The sequence below is a fragment of the Hyperolius riggenbachi genome, chromosome 3 (genome assembly GCF_040937935.1).
Source record: "Hyperolius riggenbachi isolate aHypRig1 chromosome 3, aHypRig1.pri, whole genome shotgun sequence".
Classification (NCBI taxonomy): Eukaryota; Metazoa; Chordata; class Amphibia; order Anura; family Hyperoliidae; genus Hyperolius; species Hyperolius riggenbachi.
Genome location: NC_090648.1, coordinates 291,116,864 through 291,140,886, shown reverse-complemented (window position 1 = coordinate 291,140,886; position 24,023 = coordinate 291,116,864). Strand labels below are relative to the sequence as shown.

Sequence of the window (24,023 nt, the reverse complement as noted above, 5' to 3'; positions counted from 1 at the left end):
TCTCTGGAAAAGAGACCTGTCTTTACTTTGCAAGTTTCAGACTTGCTCTGTCACTGAGGAATTTGCATACACTTGTCATGCAAATTGCCTAGCAGCCTCCTTTGAAGGCTTGCAGTATAAATACCATGTTCTCCCAGGATCCTTTGCTGGACATAATGGTTTGTTACTGCTAAAACAATCCTGGAGTGTCAGCCTTGCTATTGTTTGCTAAAGATTATCTTAGAGTATTCCTGGGGACTGCACTAGGCATCCCTCTAGTGCAGTCAGGTTGTATTATCTGTATTGCCTGTTCTGTCTTGTCCTTGCGATTGCACTGTCGCCAGCGGTTGGCGATGGTGAATCGTTTGGTCCAGAACCTGGATCGCACTTGCCCTAGCGTTAGTGGCAGTGGATCTCTCTAGTCTATGTCTTGGAGTTTTACCGTAGCGGCGGTTGCTACTGGTTACTCCTTCTGTCTGTCTTGCCGCGTGGATCGCACTCGCTCTGGCGGAAAGAGCAGTGGATCCTGCTAGGCCTATTCCTGTACTCGGATCACACTTGCTCTGGTGGAAAAGAGCAGTGGATCCTGCTAGCTCTGTTTCTGTACTTGGATCACACTTGCTCTGATGGAAAAGAGCAGTGGATCCTGCTAGCTCTGTTTATGTACTTGGATCACACTTGCTCTGATGGAAAAGAGCAGTGGATCCTGCTAGCTCTGTTTCTGTACTTGGATCACACTTGCTCTGGTGGAAAAGAGCAGTGGATCCTGCTAGCTCTGTTTCACTACTTGGTTCACACTCGCTCTGACGAAAAGAGCAGTGGATCTTTCCTGTCCTGTCCCTGAACCTGGATCGCACTCGCTCTGGCGGAAGATTGGTGGATCTTATCTGACCTATTCCTGTTTTCCCTTCCTCTGTCTGTCTGGAGCAAACGCTTGCCTGAGGTAAGGCAGCCGTTTAGCAAGCGTTCCTGTTATTTGTTCATTTGTGTTCATTCGTTAGTCAGGGTGGCGTGCTTGTCTCTGTTACGCTTATCGTGCAGAGACCGCGCCGTAAACGCGCTTGTCGCTGTTGCACCTAACGCGCGGTGACCGCGTTTAGGTAGTGCGTTTGTTATTTTCGTTGACATTCTCATTTTATGATTTGCTGTGCCTTTCTCTCTGCTCCTGTGTTTAACCCTTACTCTGTCTTGTGTCACTGTTGGCAATTGCCACTCTTGCGATTTAGTTCACACTTTGGTCTTCGCTGTTGTGTGTCGACCGTCGCCGGGCGGCAACTAGATTGGTAGACATACATCCATTCTGTCTCTGTGCTCTCTCCCTCGAGAGAAATTATCCTGCTCTGTATTGCCCCATTACGTACAATCCTTATCTGGCATCTGTGGCTGGGCAGAGGATCTGTTCCTCTGCACTCCACAGCTCTATCTGCCGGTTGGAATTCCTCTCTACGGGTGCATCCGCACCTTAGCTGGGTTCTCTTATCCATACGCTTGTGGAGGATTTCCGTGGTGTCGGTGCGCAGGTTGTGCGCTGACCACGGAGATAATTCCACAATCGTTACACCAGGTAAGTGAAACAGTTTTTAACACAAAATTACAGTTCTGCTTTATTAAACTTAAGCTAGACTTTTTTTTTTTGTCTTTGCTAAGTATGCTAAAATGTATATTTTATCATCCAAACGTGGGTGTCTTTTGTATTATTAAAATACCACATTTACCCTAAGAAGTACTGAACACAGAATTTGAACTTTGGGTTGCTTTCTGACTTTAGCCAAAGCTCAAACTGTCAGAGACATATGAGTACACTTGGAAAAGGAGCACATTAATTCCAACTGCAGTTGACCTTCAGTCAAGTTGCATTGCAACTAATGCTAAAATGACAGCTGAACTGAAGTCAAAGGTCTCACTAAACAGTCCCTAAGGGCAAACATAAACAGGGTTTTGAATTCAGGCTGCTTTTGACTTCAACATGAGCTGAAACTGAAGAAAAATGATGCTATACAGTATATCAACACCTCCAGGCACGTGCAGAGGGGGGTGCTCTGGGTGCCCAGACACCCCCCCCCCCCTTTTAAAATCTTCAAAAAAGGCCCCTCTCGCTCCACAAAATAAGCTCCGCCCCGATAATGATAAGCCCCGCCCACTCCCAGGAAGCTTTGAAGTGAAGAGGCCCAGACAGGAATCCTAGTGTGGCATACTGACCTCCCCCTCCACCTAGGACCCATACTGACCTCTACCTCCCCCAGCACCCATAGTGACCTATCCCTCCACCTAGTACCCACAGTGACCTCTCCATGCACCTAACACCCACAGTGACTTTTCCCTCCACCTAAGACCCATACTGACCTCTCCCTCCCCAGTTCCCACAGTGATATCTCCCATCACCTAGCACCCACAGTGACCTCTCCCTCCACCTAGCACCCACAGTGACCTCTCCCTTATTCAGCACCCACAGTGACCTTTCCCTCCATCTAGCACCCACAGTGACCTCTCCCTCCACCTAGCACCCACAGTAACCTCCTCCCCCCCCAGCACCCACAGTGACCTCTTCCTCCACCTAGCACCCACAGTGACTTCTCCCTCCCCAGCTCTAGCAGTGATCCTGCCCACCCCAGCACCCACACTGACCTATCCCTCCCCCAGCACCCACAGTGATCTTTCCCTCCCACAGTGGCTACCCTCCTGTCCCCTGCAGCACCCACAGGGACCTCCCATCCCAAAAGCAGCACCTACAGTGATCTCTCCCATTGCCAGCGCCCCCAGTGGCCTCTCCCAACACCCAGCATCCACTCCCTCCTCCAGTAACTACACTGACCATCCCAGCATCCACAGTCACCTCCCCTTCCTCCAGCACCCATACTGATCTCTTCCTTCCACAGCACCCGCAGTGAATTACCCTTCCCCCAGCACCCACACTGACCTTTACCTCCCTTAGCAGCAACTATGCCATTCACAGTAGCACCCATAGTGACCTCCTCTTCTTCCAGCACCCACAATGACCTCTACCTTCCACAAGACCCACAGTGACCTCCCCCAAAGGACCCACAGTGACCTCCCTTTCCTCCAGCACTCATACTGACCTCTACCTTCCACAGCACCCACAGTGACCTACCCTTCCCCCAGCACCCACACTGAGCTCTACCTCCCCCAGCAACCACAATAACCTCTACCTCCCCTAGCAGCAACTATACCATTCATAGCAGTACCCACAGTGATCTCCCACCCCCTGCATCCACAACAATCCCACCAATATTCAGCACCCACATTACACTCAACCAGTAAACCCCACTATAGCAAGCACCCAGTACTTGCACCCTGCACCCAATACTCACATCCGGCCTCAATATGGCACTTAGTACTTGCATCAAACAGCCACATGACACCCAGTACCTGCACCCCTTCACCCTATAGCTGGCACCCAGTACTTATACCCACATGGCACAGTACTTGCACCCAGCCCCAACATGGCACTCACTACTCACATCTGCACACCGCCTTCACATGGCAGCCACCATCTGCACTCACATAACTAGTACTAGCACCCAAAGTACCTGCACTCAGAACCCACATAACACACAACATAGCTCCCAACTGTCCCTGCCCCTCTTTCCTCCTCATTTGTCCCTCTTTCAGGACTTTGTCCCTCTTTCTATGTAAATATATGTATTTCTCTACAAAAAATGTGTTTGATTGACTCTAAACTTTATTCCCATCCTTTAAATTGATTTATTACTAATTTTAAAATGTTACTATGAAGGAAAATGAACCAGGATAGAAAGGACCAATGTGGCTTGAATTATAAATCAACATATTTTTCTTATGAAATCTTTATGGTATGCGTGACTAGGGGTGTGATGGGGGCGTGATCAGGGGTGTGACAGCGGCATGGCTTAAGTGTCCCTCTTTCTCATCTCAAAAAGTTGGGAGGTATGCACACAATGCCCAACCATAGCTAGCACCCAGTGCAGGCAGGGCACCAAGTATTCGCACCTATGTGATACCCAGTACCTGCACCCAACACCCACATGCTTCATCTGCAGTAGTTCCAGTTGCACTAAGCCTCCACTTAGTGCCCAATACAAACACCAAGCACTCACATCGGACATCCAGTTTTTGCACCCAGAACTCACAAGGGACTGAGTACCTGCAATCAATACCTACATGATAGTTGATACACACCCATATAGCCAGAATCCACATGACACCCTGTGTCAGCACCCAGAACCCACATGGTACCCAGCATCTGCCTTTAGCACCCACATGACAACAAATACCCCACTATCCAGCATCCATCACCCATATGTCACCATGTACTCACTCCCAGTACCCACTTGGCACTCAGTATTTGCACCTAAGACCCATATACCCCCATAATCAACACCCACATGGCAAAGTACTCACACGTCACCAAGTTCCAAAGCCATTATATGCACCCAGTACCTGTCCATGGTCAGCACCCAGGGCCTGATTATCGACCAGGCAAATCAAGCATTAGCTTGGGGCCCCAGTAAGAGTCTAAGGGCCCCGTCTAAGGGCCCCATCAGCCAACCGCGGAGCCAGCATTTTACATTCTGTTAGCCGCTCCCTGGCTGGAGCCCCTCTGTGCCTCAACTCCTCTCAGCACTCTGCTGACGATACAGCAGCATGTGATCCAGCCCAGACGAATGAGCGAGCAAGCAGCGGCCGTTGCTCACTTCAGTCCAGTCTGTGCAGTCAGACGTAGACTGATGTCAGCAGCGTGCGCCACACTGCTGACATCATCAGTCTGTGTCTGACTGCACAGGCTGGGCTGGAGAGAGCGAGGCTCACATGTGGCCACATCACCATAGCAACAGCCGCTGCTTGCTCGCTCATTCATCTGGGCTGGATCACATGCTACTGCATCGTCAGCAGCAGAGTGCTGAGAGGAGTTGCAGCACGGAGGGGCTCCAGCCAGGGAGCGGCTGATAGTAGGTAAGATGCTGGCTCCTCGGTTGACTGCATGTCGGGGGGGGGGCTGGGGGGCGGGGCCTGGGGGGGCCCAATCTGTAAATCCTCTTAGGGCCCCATTCAGCCTTAATCCGGCTCTGCCAGCACCCAAATAGCACCCAGTACCCATCCTTGGTCCGAACCCATATGAGACTCAGTACTCTCCCATGGCACACATCCAGACCACACATGGCACTCCCTACTCACTCATGTCCAACACACACATGTCTCCCTGTTCCAATTAACACTCACATGGCACCCACTATTGTTTATCACCATCTGCTATTCATTCAGCACCCAATACTGCATAGCACCCACTGCAATAAAACACCCAATACAAACTGGACCTTGGTACTCACAGCAGCTTGATAAAGACTGTACTTTGGCATCCCGGCACCCACTGCAACTTAGCACAAAGTGAACCTTTGCATCTTACCACCCACTGTATCTGGGCACCCGCTGCACCTTGGCACTTACTGCAGTTTTGCACCTACTAATGCTTAGCAACCACTGCATATTGGTAACCACTTCTTCTGAAAAGAAGCTTGGGTGCTGATCAAGAGGGACAGAGGTCCCAGTAATGAAAGTTGAGTCTGTGCCTCCACTTTGGGCTCCACTGTGCCCACTCTAACCCACTAACAGTGGGCACCTATCACTGCTGATTTGAGAGAGGTGGCGCCAAAAGAGTTAGTTGGAAGGAGACACAAAGTCTGCCTGATACTGCTATAAAGGTGTGTGTGTGTGTGTGTGTGTGTGTGTGTGTGTGTGTGTGTGTGTGTGTGTGTGTGTGTGTGTGTGTGTGTGTGTGTGAAAGGGGGGGGGGTTGGTGGTTAAAACTGCCTTAAGCTTTCTGGAGAGGGGATATTACATACACAATTTAAAACGATTTATCGATTTCAAATTTCACCACCCCCTTGAGGATCCTCTGCACGGTCCTGCCCCTTCCTGCAGCACCCACACTGACCTCTACTTTTCCCAGCACCCACCCCTTCCCCTTATAGCTGGCGCCCAGTACTCACACTCACACGACACCCAGTATCTGCACCCTGGCCTAAAATTGCACCCAGTACTCACACCTGCACACAGCTTCCACATGGCCCCCACTATCTGCACCAAGCACCCACTTAACCCGTACCTGCACCTAAAGTACCTGTATTTAAAACCCATGTGATGCCCAAAGCCCACCCATAGCCAGCACCCAGTACAGGCATGGCGCCAAGTATTCGCACCCATGTCACATTCAGTACCTGCACCCAGCACCCACATGACATCCAGTACATGCACCCAGATCTTACATGGCACTAAGTACTTGCAATCTTCACTCGCATGACACTCGATACCCAACCATAGCCAGAACCCACATGACACTCTGTACTCACACCCAGAACCCACATGGCACCCAGCATCTGCATTCAGCACCCACATGACAACCGGTACCCCCTAAATTTGAGCACCCCCCACTTAAGGACCCTCTGCAGGGCCCTGAACACCTCCACTGCCTTAAAACACAGTACAGACTCATTCATGCTATATACCTTTGCACAATGGTTCACAGCATTCAGCAACAACCCAAAACCATTGCTGGCTATACTGCAAGATGGAGTGGGCTCATTCAGTTTACCCAAATAGGGTCATACATCTATCGCATTAAAATACTGACAGCCAGGCCTGTTTTACTGCACTACAGCATACTGCACAAGTGTGAACAAAGTCTCTAATAGTAATTCTGATACATTGCTGAACAGTGTGCACCACTTGACAACACTTATAGTGTAAGTGAGCTCTAAGAAACCCTCCCATAGTGTGGTGCATCCAAAAGAGTGTCCTTCCAAAACATCTGGAGAAGATCTATTATGATGACTTGATATTGATTTTAATAAACTGTAATTCCGCATCCGAGTTTGTGTGCCCTGGATGGGAAATGCATAGATGGAAACAGCCTAAAGAAAGCAGGTGCAGACCAGGGTTCGAATCCTGGCTAGGGTCAGTACCTATTCAGTAAGAAGTCCTTAGGAAAGACTTCCTAACACTACAGGGTGGCCTCTTCAGCACGCCCTTAGTGGCTACTGCTCTTGAGCGCTTTCAGTCCAACAGGAGAAAAGCAGTATATTAATGTTAGGAGAAGGATTTAAATAGCACTGAATCTTAGCCTCCATGATTCAAATCCTCTGCCTGTTTGTGAGCATTTCTAACAGGATGGAAATTGAAATAATTTGTTTTTGCACACCCCACCATGATAGGTTTTGCAACAGCTGACATTTCCCAGCAGTTATCTTATTGTCCTATGACCACTATGATCTTGTGGTCATACCTATCACTCATCCCAGCGCACCTACCACAACCAACAACAGAGATAAAAGAACAGATATTGCAAACAATTGTAAAATTTAAAATTGCTTTTGAAAAGGATGAAGGAAATATTGCAAATCCCAGTGAGTAGATCTGTCAGATTTTTACTACCCTATGTAAGTAACAGCTACATAGGAAAAAAATGAATTTACTGTGCATTTTACTCTGGGACCTATGTACATCTTGTATATTCGCATGTATTTTAAATATTTTAATTTTTCACATTAATTGTCCTTTAGGCTGTCCCTTTTCAAAATAATCACTGATTTTACAGTACTGCAGAACTTGTGGTTTTCCCTGTTTATCCCTGTCAGTGCCTTTTCTCTTGAAAGGGAGATACTTCGTTTTACATTAAGAGCACACGCACGCACGCACACACACACACTTTAATATTATGCTAGTATAATAATAATAATAATAACACTATTACTGTGGTAGGAATTAGATTTTGTGCACATTTGAGAAACAGTTAAAGGAATACTATTGATGTATGCATTTATTTTTAAATGCTGTATGTTGTAGCACACATTAGCCACAAAGATAGTATTCGTCTCTACCTTTAATACTATTAGTGATGAGGTACAACGTATTGTTACGAAACATTGGCGCACCCTTAAAGATTCCCTCCCACATGTTCATGAATTCCAGCAGCCTCCCTTATTTTCCTACAGAAGGGCCCCCTCTTTAAGATCCAGGCTGGTTCACTCTGACCCTAACCGTGGATCTAATATACAGGTGCCCCGCGTGTGTGGTACCTTCCCTTGTCTCAGCTGCCACATGTGCCATAGCATTATTAGAGGTGATGTTTTTTCTCACCCTTCCTCTGGTAAGAGATATGCGATTAGAGGTCGCTTTTCTTGTTGTTCACGCTTTGTTGTTTATATGCTTAAATGTCCATGTGGCAGCTGTTACGTGGGAAAAACCACACAGGAGCTCAAAGATCGTGTTTCCAAACACAAATCCAATATTAGAGGTAGAAGCTTAGATCATGCAGTCTCAGAGCATTTTGTCCAATTGAGACATGATGTTAGTCAGCTCAGAGTCCAAGTTATTGATGGGGTGCCCCGTGGGTTTAGGGGTGATAGGGGTAGAGAATTGTTAAAAAGAGAGGCGCGCTGGATTAGGGAATTGGGGACTATTGGTCGTGGGGGACTAAATAAGGAATACGACTTAAATTTTGTGTGGTAGATGTTCTATGGCTCTGGGTCTGTTGTTTGGGGGTGGGGGGTGTCCTTTGGGTCCCCTTCTTATTTGTCACTTATGTATCATAGGTTCTTTTGCACATTTTTACCATGCATTATTGAACTAGGGGTGTTATTTTATGGGTGGAGTCCAGGTCATCTATTGATAGCACTGGGCATGCGTATTTTTGTTTGTGTCTGTTTCGTATTTTTATACGCATACTATGCGTCTGTTTTTCCGCATCGCGGTGGCAATAGGACGCCAGTATAGGCGTCATTGCGTACGTCCTTCCGCATTGGTTGTCATGTGACGGTGGTTGCCATGGTGACGGCGGGCAGCGCTCGGTGTTTGTTCATTTACAGTTTTATACTGTATTTGACACATCCAAACCCATGCCCTCTGCATCAGGATGCCCTGGATTCCTCCCAGGATCTTTTTAGATATTCAACAGGTGCCATAGATCAGAGTTAGAAATGTTTCTATTTATGTGTTTATGTTCCTGCTGTGACATCATACATTTCAAAATGTTTGACCAATGGAGTGGGAGGGCGGTACCCTTTGTGGACAAGCCCTGTAGTTCCCCATCAGGTCCAGTCATTTGCATAGGTTCCTCTGATTGGTTGCCCTGTTGGAGCTTTGACTATATAAAGAGCATGTCTGCAGTTGTTCATTTGGCTGTGTGGCGTGAACAAGGACTGTGATGGTCCGAAACGGTGGACCGTAGCCACTATGCAGCTTTAATATTTGTATTTTTATGATCCAATAAAATAATCTTCTGATTAAAAGAGCTGTGCTGGATCGTTTTGGAGGAATTGTAGCACACATTAGGACAAGTACTAGGAGCAATTTGATTCCTCACACAGCTGTTCCTCTCAGCTGTAAAATCCTCCGTCAGTTTTGGCGTCAGTGTTGGATACAAAATGTATCTAATACTGAGGCTCCCAGAGGGCTAGACCATGTCTCTGCACAGGGGAGTTGCTATCAACTCCTCAGTTTATAGTTTAATTATCACCTTGCTGAAAGAATCTTGTTGATATGGTGGTAAGGGGTTAAAGATTCTAGCAATGTGTGTTTATTATCTTTGCTTCTCTTTACTGATAAAGATACTAATAATGCTAATTGTAGACAGTGGTCTGCCCCTCTCAGCAGCTTGTAAAGTGGATGCAGCCTGGAGTGAATGCCTCAAGCAGGCAGCCAGTCTGAGTGTAAACACAGACTCGTGGTATAGCTAGTTATATTCCAGCAATATTCCAGCTCATTTAGTTACCTGTTACAACCTCAGATCAGCCTATTTCTCCTCATGTCTGCTGCATGCTGTGAGTGACACAGTGATATATATTTGTGAGCTGTGTGACAGTAACCAAGCAGCTCAGGGTGACCCAAACTACTATGAGCTGTGTGAGAAATGAATTTTTAAGCAGGGATAGTGAGAGAGAGACCTGGGTGAATAAATAAAGTGCCCCTAGCACTAGTGGTAATGTGTACACTAATATAGAGTATTAAAAAAAAAAAGTCGTTTCAATCGATAGTACTCCTTTAAGCTAGGTACTCATTATGCAAATTCCTAGATTAGACATTAGATTAATTTAAAAAAAATTGAATCTAATAATAATCTGCATTAAAGAGAGCCTGTAACAAAAAAAAGTTCCCCTGGGGGGTACTCACCTCGGGAGGGGGAAGCCTCAGGGTCTTAATGAGCCTTCCCCCACCCCTGTAGCTGCAGGCAGTCCAGCGCTGGCTCCCCCGAAGTGTCCCTGAATTCTCCCTTGACAAGCCTGAAAAGTGCTGATTTGCGCTGATTTATTTACCCTTCCTGGCTCCAGCGGGGGTGCTGTTGTGGCTTTCCACACAGAGATAGGCGAAAATAGCCTATCTCCATCGGGTCCGCTCTACTGCGCAGGCGCAGGAGACCTGCGCCTGCACAGTAGATCGTCCCAACAGCGATCAGCTATTTCCTGCTATCTCCGAGACGGAGAGCCGATACTGCACCTGCGCTGGAGTCAGGGAGGTAAATATTTACATCCCCGCTGTTCAGGGAGCTTTATCTCTGCCGCCGTGGGGCTGAGGAGGACGGTGGGAAGCCTCTATAGGATTCGGAGGCTTCCCCCACCCAGGTGAGGTTTTTTTCGTTACAGGATTTCTTTAAGGAGGAACTGTTGTGAAAATAACATAATCAATAAAATTGCTTATTTTTTACAATATTCTGTCCATTATAAAATCTTTCCTCATCCTGATTTACTTTCTGAAAATTATTACAGATGGCAACATCTTTAGTGCTGGCAGATGCATCACTGGGGAATGTTTGTACGTTGTGTGTTCTGAACTGAATAGAAAAAAACACCTGGTCTCCTAGGTGCACTGGAAGAAGAAGGGTGGATCTTAGCTTATTAGCCAAGGCTTGACATCACTGGAAGGGCAGAGCTACCCACCAATATTCAGCAATATATAGATATAGGAAGTGTTTCTGATGCTGAAACCAGGAAAATGACTGAGAATGTGGGTATCCTGAATAATTTCCCACATTCTAATATATATTGTTACACATCCTCTCTTTAAAAAAAAAAGTAGCCTTCAATATTTTTTTTTCACTTGCTGACTCGACAGCATGGACGGAAGTATCACATAGATATCAATTATCGACCACATCTAGCTAGTGTGTACCTGGCATTAGTGACATGACTATGGACTTTATAAAATGCAGCAGAGAATGTCAGTATTATAGGAAAAAAAAACATAATAACATTGTAAATTGCAGAGATATATATATATATTACCAAACTGGGCAGCTGGTTGGGAAAGAGTCACTCTGGGTGGTGCTGGGGGTTCAGCCACACTGCTTCCAGCCTCTCTGCTGTGTATGGGATGCTTGCAGCAGCAAACGTTGCTACGTGGAGAAACTTCTGAGGTATGCAAGTATGCCTGCCTAGCATGCAATTGTCTGCAATTTTTATCATTACAACTGTGTAACTGGCTAGTAGACTTGTTTGGTCTTTGGCCCAGACTATAAAATCTACCACGACTTGTTGCTCTGTGGTGTCTGCGTCTGCATGTATTTGTCTCTGCTAACAATGCTTAGCAAAAATGCTTGGCTGGCTTGCATTATTTGTTCCTATGACCTGTGTTTTACAACACATGGACAGTGCCTTATACCCCTCTGGTTTGCTGCAAAGGGACATTGAACAATAGGTGCCTGGGCAATACGGTGGCAGAGTGTGTAGACACCACAGAGCAACAAGTCATATTGTAGATTTTATAGTCTGGACCACAGAGCAGACAAGTCTACTGGCCAGTTACACCACGCAATTGCAATGATAAAAAATGGCAGGGGACAGAAACGCAGACAATTGCATGCTAGGCAGGCATACTTGTGTACATCAGACGTTTCTCAAGGTAGCAAAGTCTGCTGCTGAAAGCATCCCATACACAGGAGAGACTGGGAGCAGTGTGGCTGAAGGTGGCTGTTAGTGCTGTCAGGCAGTGGTGAAATGTTGGTTCCATCTTCTTTATTTTGTGGTTACGTTTATGGCACAATTCATGGTGCTCGCTTGGCTGTACAGTGATGTTCTTTTGCCCTTTAATGGGCCAGGAATTTATTGTGACCCCTCTCTCGGGCAATAATTGTCCTGTGTTATTTGCATATTTCTGTACAACTGTTTTTTTTTTAAATGTTTTTTTTTTTTTTTTTGCCAATAAACAGCACTTAAAAAAAGCTAACTGAATAGTCATGAATGAAGGCACAATGATAATTAGTATTGTGGCCCCCATATTATACAGTTAACACCATTACAAAATATTTATATTGCCCCAAATGGGGCGCCCAGATTAACAGGAGCTATTATTCAATGTTTCAGGCTTAAATATCTTTAAAAAAAAGCAGCCTTTAATAAGGCTGATATTTCAATTTACAATGTGGTGCAGTGAGCAGTGATGTGGGGTGAGTTATAAAGTGGCAGTGTATGGCAGCTTTATATATAGACCCCTGAAGTGACACATCTATTCTTGAAGCAAAGAGGTGATATAGCACTGGTGGTAATAAACCTCATCACATCCTTATAAATAGGACAACAGCATTCTTCAGTCAGCTTGCATGCTAACATCCCTGCAGCATGTGGAGGGGAGAAGGCAGTTAGGAGTAGTAGTGCTGCAGCATGCATGTGAAGGAAGTACGTACCGGAAACATTAAGTGAGAGGGATATGGAGGCTGACTTTTTTTTTTTAAACAATACCATTTGCCTGGCTGTCCTGCCAATCCTCTGCCTCTAATACTTTTAGCCATGAACACAGAACAAGCATGCAGATCACATGTTTCTGACGCTACTGATGCCAGAATGATGAACAAGACTGCTGGACAACTAGTATTGTTTAACCTTTAGCCGACCGCGTCACGTAAAGTCCTGGGGCTTCCTTTTGCAGGCTACGCACGCATCTCCTGCTTGGCCACTCGGAGATAGTTAGACGGCATACCCACCGTCTGTTAACATAGTACAGCGATCTACAGCACGGCTGTGACACGGCTGTCCCCTGGGTGGCAAGACAGTGATCCGCTGTCATAGGCTGAAGCCTATGACAGCCGATTGCTATGATTGGCTGGCTCTGGGATGGAGGGAGGGGGGGGGGAGTGAAAAAAACATTTGTAACATTTATAAAAAGAAAATAACGAATACTTGTAAAAAAAAAAAAAAAAAAAAAAACATCTGGGGGGCGCTCAGGCCCCACCAACAGAGATCTCTGTTGGTGGGGAGAAAAGGGTGGGGGGAATCACTTGTGTGCTGTGTTGTGCGGCCCTGCAGCTTAGCCTTAAAGCTGCAGTGGCCTATTTTACAAAAAATGGCCTGGTCTTTAGGGGGGTAAAGCCTGTGGTCCTGAAGTGGTTAAAAGGAAATTGATATGTCAGCCTCCATACACCTCCCAATTCAGGTTCCCTATAAGTGCTGTATGGAAGCTAGGTATATGAGACCAGAAGTGGTGTTCGAATGTGCATTTGTAGGTGACAGTAACTGTGCATCTGTTTGGGGGTGGTGCTATAGTCACGTTTGTTGTAAGGCATCAAATACATTATTGTACAATACAATAATTTTGTAAAGTTCTTTTCTTCTATAGAACTCAAAGCGCATGATTATGTCAAGTCAGATCAGTTTATTCCAGTGCTGCTAATTTGGCACTGCCAACAGCTGTACCATCACTGGTGCTTATCCACTGCATGGGCTAATTTGGGAACCAGCTTTGAGCTATTATATAGGTGAAATGCTAGTTCTCAGGGCCTGAGCCCACTAACGCAGTTGAACGCAGCTGTACGCAGTTGTGTCCGCTTTACAGCATCTTTAACATTGATGTGTTTCTGAAAAGTGGACACAACTGCGCACAACTGCGTTAGTGGGCTCAGGCCCTTAACATTTTAACTTAAAGATGACAGAGGGGTGAAGTTGTCAATTGGGATTAAGTGTCATTTTGTCATAGTGTTTAGGGATAGGATAGTGAGTGAGGGCTCTTTTCCAGGGGCAGCTGAAGGCGGTGAATTCACCACATTTCAGCTGCTCCTCACCCCTGGCTGGGCACTTGCTAATCCTTGGCAGGGGTGGTGGACAGGCGGCCAAACCCCCATGGAGTTGCATCTAAAGGTGGCCACTAACGATCAAATTTCTAGTGAAAAATCATTTGAGCGATCAGATAATTCTTATGGGAAGAAAAATCATTCACTACAATGTCAGTGAACGAATCTTTTCATCCTATCTATCACAACCAACAAGACAATCCAAATTTTGGTTTTGACGAAAATCCAATCGGACAACCATTTTTATAATCGTTCATAATCGATTGTGCCGATCAACAGAGATTATTTACAACCAATCCGATCAGAATTTCTGATCGCTCAAACGATTTTTCGCTAGAAATTGGAACGTTAGGGGCCACCTTAAGTATGGCGGCTGCTGTCTTTAAATGTGGCATGAGACATTTTTTCACCACCAAGTAATGCCACCGCATGTCAAACGTGACATAAATGGTGCTACCAAACACTTTCAATTGGCATGTAATTGCAGCCACATAGTGCTTGTGGGCAGCAGTTGGGAGACTGAACTGCCAGACAATTGAACAATTCAGCTGTCTGTGAAAAAGAGGCCTAAGTGTGTGTGAGTGTGTGTGGGAAGGGGGGGGGGGGGGGGAAGGCTGTGCATGTGTGTGTGTGGGGGAAGGGGGTATGCCCTGCTCAAGGCTAAATTGGAGAGACCATTTTATGTTTAATATTATGTTTTAAAGAGGTTTTTATAATTTAATTCTGACCTAAGTCTTATATTCCCTTTATATACCCCACCTTCATTATTTGTGAGCATTTTTTTAAGGCCATGAGGGCAATATTCTCACAGCTCTATGTGAGACAAATAGTTTTCGTTTGAAAAAAAAAGGGGGGGACAGAGCCATCCCAGTAAATACAATGCAATGGACCTGTTTTGCTAGAATACACAATGGCAGTTCATGAAGATAAGCCTGGTCCTTGCCAAAATGCAAATTGAAACTCCAGGTAAACAAAATATTCAGTAAGCTGTTTCCATTACAAAAGCCTGAGGTAGTTTATTACAACAACGTTCCTGCGCTCGGGACCACCTACATCTCTCAGCTTTTTCCACAGCAGTCTGGGGCATGCTATCCTCTTAGCAGCATATGCAAATGGGATGAATGAGTGGTGTGTCACCATCATGTGACAAATTGCTATTTCCTCCAAGCACAGGGAGCTCCTAGAAGAGAGGTCATTTTAACTACTTTCCAATTCTTGAAATGAGATATCTTAAACCCAGAGCTTTGCTTTGAGGAGCCTGGCTGCTCTCACTGCTTTCAGCTCTAAACTGACATTTACATCAGTCTGTAAACTAGCTCAGTGTTTCTCAACTGTGTCTCTCAAGTATCTCCAATGGCTCATGTTCTTATTCCCCAAGATGAAGCAGTTGTGATAATTCCATGAATTCTGATTAAACACACACACAAACCGCACGCACAAAACAAAACAAAATTCTTTTCCCTAGGTATAATTGTTTGGTAAACAGATATTAAGAAATTAATAACTGGAATAATTATTATCTAATAGAAAATGCCAAGTGACGTCGCTGGCTATGGGGGCTGGAGGAAGGCCCAGGTAAGTAAGTAAGCTCAGATTTTCATTTGAATGCTCTGCTCAGGGTCCCTTTAATTCTAGTCTAAAATGCAAAAAACTGAATGGCATCCATTATCTTAGAGGTGCTATTGGCTGTCAGTCCTCCTCCTCTGCACTGCAGCCTGTTAATACTGGCATCGGTGTAAGCAGATCTTCACAGAGAGGCAGGGCTTGCGTAGCAAAACATATAGAGGATAATGGTAATCACGTCACATGGTTTACCTTTCTGCACAGACTGCAGTGCCACAAAAAGGTCTGTAGTCTGCAGCAGGTACAGTTAAGCGCTGACATTTAATTTTTTACTGTGTAGGTCAAAGTAAATATATAAAACCTAAACTTACATATCCTTTTAGTTACTAAGCTGACTACTCCAGGGAAAGTATGCAAGTTTCATTTTTTATTGCAGGGCAATAACAGGTTGAGTTAGTTGTATTGCCCTCATAAGCTGTTTTGTCCAACATTACTGATGTTAGCTGAAAGCACTGCCTGCTGATGAGGCTTTAAAGAGATACCCTAAACTATTTAATTTCCGATTTCACCACCTTTTTCACATGACAAAAGTGTATTTGTCTTCATCTGCAAATTAATACTGAATTTAGATATTGTAACCAATAACAATTCTCAAAGTCTGTGTCATCACTGAATAAATTACATACATAATTATGTCATCTAAACCTTTCTTATGTAATGAAAATAATGCTTTATAAAACTTTAGCCTCCCTTTTTTCATATATATTTTACAAATCCATTCAAACAGATTTCATGCCAGAGCAGTGAGCACTATGTACACATTGGCCTCAATTCACTAAACTTATCTCCTGTCTTTAATAACTCTTCTAGAGTTGTTACCATGGTGATAAGGCATGTAGTATTCAGGAAACATTTTACCTCAGGCAAGCCTAAAGTTAACTCTTCTGTCTTTAAATTAACTCTCCGATCCTTAAAATAACTCCAGAGTTAAAGACAGGCTGTTAATTAGCTGCATGTGAAAATAACTACAGAGGAGGTAAATTAACTACAGAGGAGGTAAATTAACTACAGGAGAGGTAACTTAAGGAATGAAGAGGTAAGATAACTCTCTCACGTGTGGAGGTAAGTTTTCTCTTGCCTTATTATCTCTAGCATGATCTTAGTGAATTGAGGCTATTGCTTTGTAGGACTGGTTGCAGCATACTTCAGCTGATCAGCAGCTGCTGCAAGCCATACTGATGACAACAATCAAATCATGCATGAGGTTGTAAAGATTTTTAAGAATATATATTTACACCTTCAAACTTTTCTAAAACAACTATTCAACAGTTCAAATTTGCACGTGGGAGTCCCAGCAGCAGTAGGAAGCATACAAATGGGGATAGTTAACATAACGTAACAGAGAAATTGTAATTCTTGCAAACCAGAAGAACCATTCATACTTCATAAGGCTCAAGATTTACTGGACTTTTAACTTACTGAGCTACTCTCTGCCCTTTTGTCTGAATGAGCCCAGCAATCAATGCACAGCACAGCAAGCAAGGTTAAATAAATGTTTTCTCATTCGGCAACATTCTATTCTTTAGATAAAAAAAACTTACCTTAGTGCTGGCTTTAAGCAACTCTTTTTATTCTTCTCAGTTGCATCCTCAATTAATAGTTTTTCAACTTCCTCAAAGCGCTCCCTTTTCTGGCATGTTAGTACATAATTGTGTCCAGAGTTGCTGTCCCAGAATGTTCCCACTGCTGTTTCATAGCATATGCAGAAATGCACTTGTGCACCTTCTTTTTGATATGGGCCTGCCAGTGAAATAGTGAAGAAGAATTGATCAGTTTGCCCATTGCAAGAATCAGGAACATATTCTGCTTGTAAATCATAAGAGCTGCGCCAGCCATCAAGAGACATTCTAACATAAACCCGTTTTTCAAAAGACAAGTTAAGAACTCTGATGATGCCCTTCATCGATGTTGTGCCTGGTATAAAATCCACTGTTTCCAAGGCCACCTTGTTTGCATACACTCTTTCCATTAGACCACCAATTGGAGGTAATATAAAGCTGGGTGTTAAATAAAATTCCTCTATTTTGATGCTTTCCATTACAAAGGTTTGGGATACTGTTGGTATTTCCCATGTGTCAAACTCTTTAACTGATACCAGATCAAAGCCAAATGCATCTGCAAAAGAGACCTTTCTCGCATATGTGGTTGGTGGCTCCAGGTCTCCTTCATCTGAGGATGTAGAACCCCGTCTTCTAGGAAGTGGCGATAAACGAGGCTTGAATGTAGCTCTTACATCATCTTCATCTGCAGAATAATCTATCGGTTCCAATAGTTTGTCTTTATTCAAACTATTTTCTTCAAAACTCTCCATCTTGCTCTTAGATGTGTGCAGCAGAAGAGCAGGAAGGCTTCTGACAGTTGACATTTGAGACTCTGTGACTTAGGACAAGGATTAACATTACACATGACATTGCAAAGAGAAGTCAGGCCTATTAATAAGCATTGTGGCTTGTGAACTATGCTGGCCTTCCACGTAAAGGCTTTCATTTGGATGTCCTCGGTGTTACATGATTAAAACTAAAAGCATTTTCTCTTTTTATGTACTAGCTGTGTAACAGTTCCTAATTAGTCATTTGCCAGCTACTGTTTATCCTGTGGAAAGTTAAAACATGCAGCAATAAACTTTAGATATTATTGGTCAGACATTAAATTGTGTAATGTAAATAAAAGACAACACTATGAAACATTGATTTGTTTATTAAGCAGATAAAGCAGATACATGGGAAACAGCCATTTTTACAAAATGTATATCTTTAATATTCCTCTCATTGGGCCATATCCTAATAACTTTTCTCCAAGGAAATATTTTTAAACTTTATCAATAAAATACTAGGCAAAAAGCTAATAGGATAATATGATATGGCCCATGGTCTCTCAGAACGCAGTAAGACAAAACTTAAAGTAAACCTGTTACATCCTAGTACACAGATTTAAAGAAATATATGTACTACAAAGAGTATGATTGCTGCATAACATAGATGCATGTCTTAATTTAACCTCTAAGGGTTTTTTCCCCTAAAGAACCAGAGCAATTTTCACCTTTCATTCGCCAATAACTTAATCACTACTTATAACAATGAAATTATCTATATCATTCATCTTTCTTTCACCACCAATTAGGCTTTCTTTGGGTGGTAAAGTTTGCTAAGAATTATTTTATTCTAAATGCATTTAAATGGGAATAATAAGAAAAAAAATGGAAAAAAAAATCATAATTGCTCAGTTTTCAGCCATAATCATTTTAAAATAATACATGCTACTTTGAGTAAAACCAAGGTATTTTATTTTCCTATTTGTCTTGGTTATTACACCATTTAAATTATGTCCCTATCACAATGTATGGCAACAATATTTCATTTGGAATTAAAGGTTTATTTTTTCAGTTTTGAGTGCATCACTAATTACAAGCCCTTATTTGAAAAAAAAAAAAATAACAGTAATATACCCTTGTTACATACATATTAAAAAAGCTGAGTTCCTAAGGCAACTATTTATGTAATTTTTTTAAATGCAAATGTTTTATTTTGATAACTATGGGAGAGTGGGGTTTTAATGGGAGATGTATGTATTTTTATTTAAAGAGACTCTGAAGCAAGAATAATTCTCGCTTCAGAGCTCATAGTTAGCCCCTGCTAAACCGCCGCTATCGCGCCACTAAACGGGGGTCCCTTCACTCCCAAACCCACCCCCGCAAGACTTGGTCGCAAAGTTGGTCGTGAAATGAGGCAGAGCTAACGGCTGCAGCCCTGCCTCCAGTCGCGTCTATCAGACGCGCATCGCCGCCTCTCCCCCGCCCCTCTCAGTGAAGGAAGACTGAGAGGGGCGGGGGAGAGGTGGAGGCACGCGTCTGATAGACGCGCGGGAGGCAGGGCTGCGGCGGTTAGCCCTGCCTCAATGCGGAAGAGATTCCGCTCTGTACGGGGTGGGTTTGGGGCTGAAGGGACCCCCGGTAAGCCGCGGGATAGCGGTGGTTTAGCAGGGGCACACATGCCCCTGCTATCTATGAGGTCTGAAGCAAGATTTATTCTCGCTTCAGACTCTCTTGTATGTATGTAGGTGTAATTTTACTATTTGACCACTAAATGTGCCCCCCCCCCTCCCCAGTTTTATTCCTCCTGTGTAATGTGAACACAGGAGGAAGAAGTGTGTGTATGTTTTACTTTTACTTTATTAATGACCATGGCATCTCATTGAGGCCAGTGGTCATTAATCACAGGTGCTTAGATCAGTGAATGGGAACTGTGTCTTCATTCACTGATCTGTAAACTAATGGGCAGCGATAAGAATGTGCACGGGTGCACTCACAGCAGCGGTGGCGGCGTTAGACGAATATCTACGTCCCTGGGACTTCAAATGAAGTCCTGCAGGTCGTAGCTATACTACACATGGTACAGTAACCAGTTAATATCAGCAGCCACTGCAGAGATTTTTGTGGACAAGCAGCCTGTCCCTCATGTTATTTCTGAAGACTAACCAACCATTTGCTTTCTAGGAGAAAAGTTATGTCACTTCCCAGCTAAAGCTACACACACATTTTCAATTACTGTCACCTGCAGGGATTGGGACTTGATCCCTCGGGCAACAGTTCAGGGTGACTTCTGTATATATGTGTCACTAGCCTCATACACACATAAGAGTCTCGGCCGAGGTAGTCTTTATCGGCTGCCATGGCTGAGTTTAAACCAGCATTTGCACGTATCTTAACTATTCCAGTGGCTGCTTAGCTACAAATGTGACTCTCCATCATCACGTTTCCTAAACCAAATCTGCATTCAGGTTCGTGTCAACAGTCCTGGGAATAATACAGCATTTATGCATACTTTCCAGTTAAGAACTGCTATCAGAGTACCAGGTGGAAGTGGTACATTGGGTGCATTAGATCATAGCGCATGAAAGAAGGATTATTTCAAGGGCAGGCTTATTTTACTGCAAAGTTGCCATAAAAAGAAATGGTGATTGTCATTGTCCATTTATTTCCTAGCACTAAAAAGAGGCAAGGCTTGCAAATCTTATTCTGAGCACAGTACATCTGCAAGCAGGCCAGGTCTCAGGGATCCCATTAGTGGTACATAAGGCTGTCCAACTTTTATTTTACATGTATGAATTTTTGCAGCTGCCAGTGACAGGAACCTAACATTATTGACTGACAGTTGGTACACACTTCCTTTGTGCTCTACCTTAACTCCTTTGTGCTGTACCTTAATGCTACAATGCAGCACACTTTTTAATTTTGCAAAGTCTTCAATGAGAGCAACTGACTAGTGAAGGAGCAAGACTGACCACGAACACCTATACGATTCCATAACATGTGGTGGAAAAAACACTGCTGGAACCAACAACCCTTCTGACTACTTTTGTGATCTCTTTATTGGAAATTAGGACCATGAAACCATGGAAGATGGGGGGTTATCACCAAATAACATTAAGAGCATAGGTGTAATAGATTGCGGAAAAGCCGCCGCGCGTACTGGCAGCGAGGCGGCTGGTTCCGCGTCCAGCTCGGCAGTTTGCACGCGGCAGCGTGCGTCTGATGTGGCTGGGCCTGTTAGTGCACACACATTGAGGAATGCGCTCGCGCTGAGAGGCAGAACCTTTATGACAAACGAGGAGGAATCAGCTGACCAGGTTGGTCAGCTTATCCGAGGGCCAATGGCTATTGGTTGATCAGCGATGGGTGGCGCCGGGGAGCGCCGCTCTATATATAGTTATTGCTGGTCAGTCTCAAGTGGTCTGCCGTTGCGAACACTTACGTGAAAGCACTCAGACCATAGTCAGATCCCACAGTGTGTTAGAACTAGGAGGACCTGGGAATTCACACTGAGCCAGATTACTTCTGTGTTACTATTGTGTTGTACTTCAGACTAGTTCCAGGGTGTTGAGACCACGGACCTCACACCCAAGACTAGGGATACTATGTTACCATTGTGTTATACTTCAGACTAGTTCCAGGGTGTTGAGACCAAAGACCTCACACCCAAGACTAGGGATACTGTGTTACCATTGTGTTATACTTCAGACTAGTTCCAGGGTGTTGAGACCACAGACCTCACACCCAAGACTAGGGACACTGTGTTACCATTGTGTTATACCTCAGACTAGTTCCAGGGTGTTGAGACCACGGACCTCACACCCAAGACTAGGGATACTGTGTTACCATTGTGTTATACTTCAGACTAGTTCCAGGGTGGTGAGACCACGGACCTTACACCCAAGACTAGGCATTGTTTGATATCTGTTATGACCTATTGCTTTCCTGACTATCCTTCTGCTTCCTGATTCGGTACCTACGCATATCTGATTACCTGTTGCCAACCCTGCCTGTTCCTGGTTACCGAATCAGCCTTCTGTCTCTGTACCTTATCTGCCCATGTGTTGCCGACCTAGCCTGCCCGACCTTGCGAGCTATCCCTCTCCATTGAGAGATTAGTCTCCAGTCCTGCTTGTTACGCCCACCTTCTAGGTGTCACTTAGCCACAGGGCCTTCCTGCTATTCAGCCTGGGGCTCTACCCCTTTGGAAGTCTCAGGCTGTTGGAAGGTCTTCGCACTTCCCAGAGGGAGGTATTTCTCATACTGCCAAGGATCACCTGCTCCTCGGGTGGTCCCACTCAAAGTCATTACTGTTGCACCAAACACTCACACTATATAGGTGTCCAGAGGTTAGTTATACTTGTATTATTGGTGATTCTGCAGATCATCAATAATCGGGTATATATCTGTATTCTTGGTGATACTGCAGATCACCCATAATCAGATTCTCTCTGTGTGCTGACACCGATCGTTACAGAACAGCAGACCATAAAAACAAAATGGACGCAATTAACAGCCGTCTTGATGCACTCATCACCTCGGTGGAAAATTACATCCGAGTGCTGGACAGTCATCAGACCCAGATCAACGCTTTGTCTGGGTCTGTACAAGTCCTTCAGACGGCTGTAAATACAGTGCGATCTCCTCCAGGTACAGACTTACGTATGCCTGTGCCCGAAAGGTTTTCTGGTCACAGATCTGACTTTCAGAATTTTAAAACTCGAGTGTTGTCATACTTTGAGTTAAGGCCTAATTCATCAGGAACCGTGACACAGAGAATTACTTTTATTAAGACTCTGCTGTCAGGGGATTCCCAGACCTGGGCATATGGTCTCCAGACAGGGCATGAGGCCCTAACTTCAGTTGAGGAATTTTTTTAAGCGATGGCTATAATTTATGATGATCCGGACATTGCCTCCACCGCTGAGCGGAAGCTCAAGACTTTGCGGCAAGGCAAGGATCCGGTTGAAATTTACACAGCTGAGTTCAGGAAATGGGCAGTATCAGCTAGATGGGGGTCATTTGCACTTCTGGACTGTTTTTTGTCAGGGTTGTCAGATGCGGTCTCTGATCTAATGTTGGGACATCCTGAGCCGAAGTCTATTGATGAGGCCATTTCATTAGCAGTCAGGGTTGATCGTCGTCTACGCTACCAGAGGCAGACTCGGGGTAGGAACAATGTGAGATCTGTTTCCTACGCCTCTTCTCCACCCGCTTCACATCCGCCGGAGCCAATGCAGATTGGTCGGTCAAAATTGTCCCGGGTGGAGCAGAATCGCAGAAAAACAGAACAGCTCTGTTTATACTGTGCAGAGGAGAGTCACAGAGTGCAGAATTGTCCTAAAAAGTCGGAAAACGCTGCCGACTAGGTGTAGTCGGAGGTAATACCCTAGGCGCGCAGTCTTTACCTCTAAACGATGAACGTTTGCTCCTCCCTTGTTCTATATCATGGGAAGATCAAACAGTTGCTACTGAAGCCTTCCTAGACTCTGGCTCAGAAGCCAACTTTATGGATTACGAATTTGCGAAAAAATTGGGGATTCATATTTTCCCTTTGAATCAACAGATTCTGGTCACTGCAGTAGACTACTCTCCTCTGCAGAGTAAATACCCTCTGTCTCAGACCCCAGAATTAAGGGTCACGGTGGGGGTGTTACATAGAGAGAGTCTACAATTTCTGGTTTTGGGGATGACAACTTCCACGATCATTCTTGGCATGCCATGGTTACAACTTCACTCCCCTCAGATCAATTGGGCTTCAGGTCAGTTAACGAGCTGGTCTACCCATTGCCATCATCATTGTTTAGCAAAGGTAACCATGGGTAGCACCAAGATTCAGGTGGAAGGTTTGCCAAGCCAGTATTCAGAATTTGCTGACGTGTTTTGTCCCAAATCAGCAGATAGACTTCCTCCCCACCGTCCCTTTGATTGTCGCATCGATCTCAGGTCTGGTTGTATGCCCCCTAGAGGTCATCTCTATAATTTGTCTGGGCCAAAGAAATTGGCTATGCAAGAATACATCAGAGAAAATTTGGCTAAAGGTTTTATTCGTCCCTCTCGGTCACC

At 44.7% G+C, this 24,023-nt stretch overlaps 1 protein-coding gene across 1 annotated transcript in view; it reads right to left on the bottom strand.

Moving 5' to 3' along the window:
• The window catches only part of PPP1R3A (protein phosphatase 1 regulatory subunit 3A), an 80,882-nt gene extending 62,896 nt beyond the window's left edge, over positions 1-17,986 (bottom strand). The window contains exon 1 of the mRNA XM_068276481.1: positions 17,191-17,986. Within this exon, the coding sequence (XP_068132582.1) occupies positions 17,191-17,960 (770 nt within the window). The 5' untranslated portion in view covers positions 17,961-17,986. The remainder of the gene's footprint in view (positions 1-17,190) is intronic.
• Positions 17,987-24,023: the final 6,037 nt, after the last annotated feature.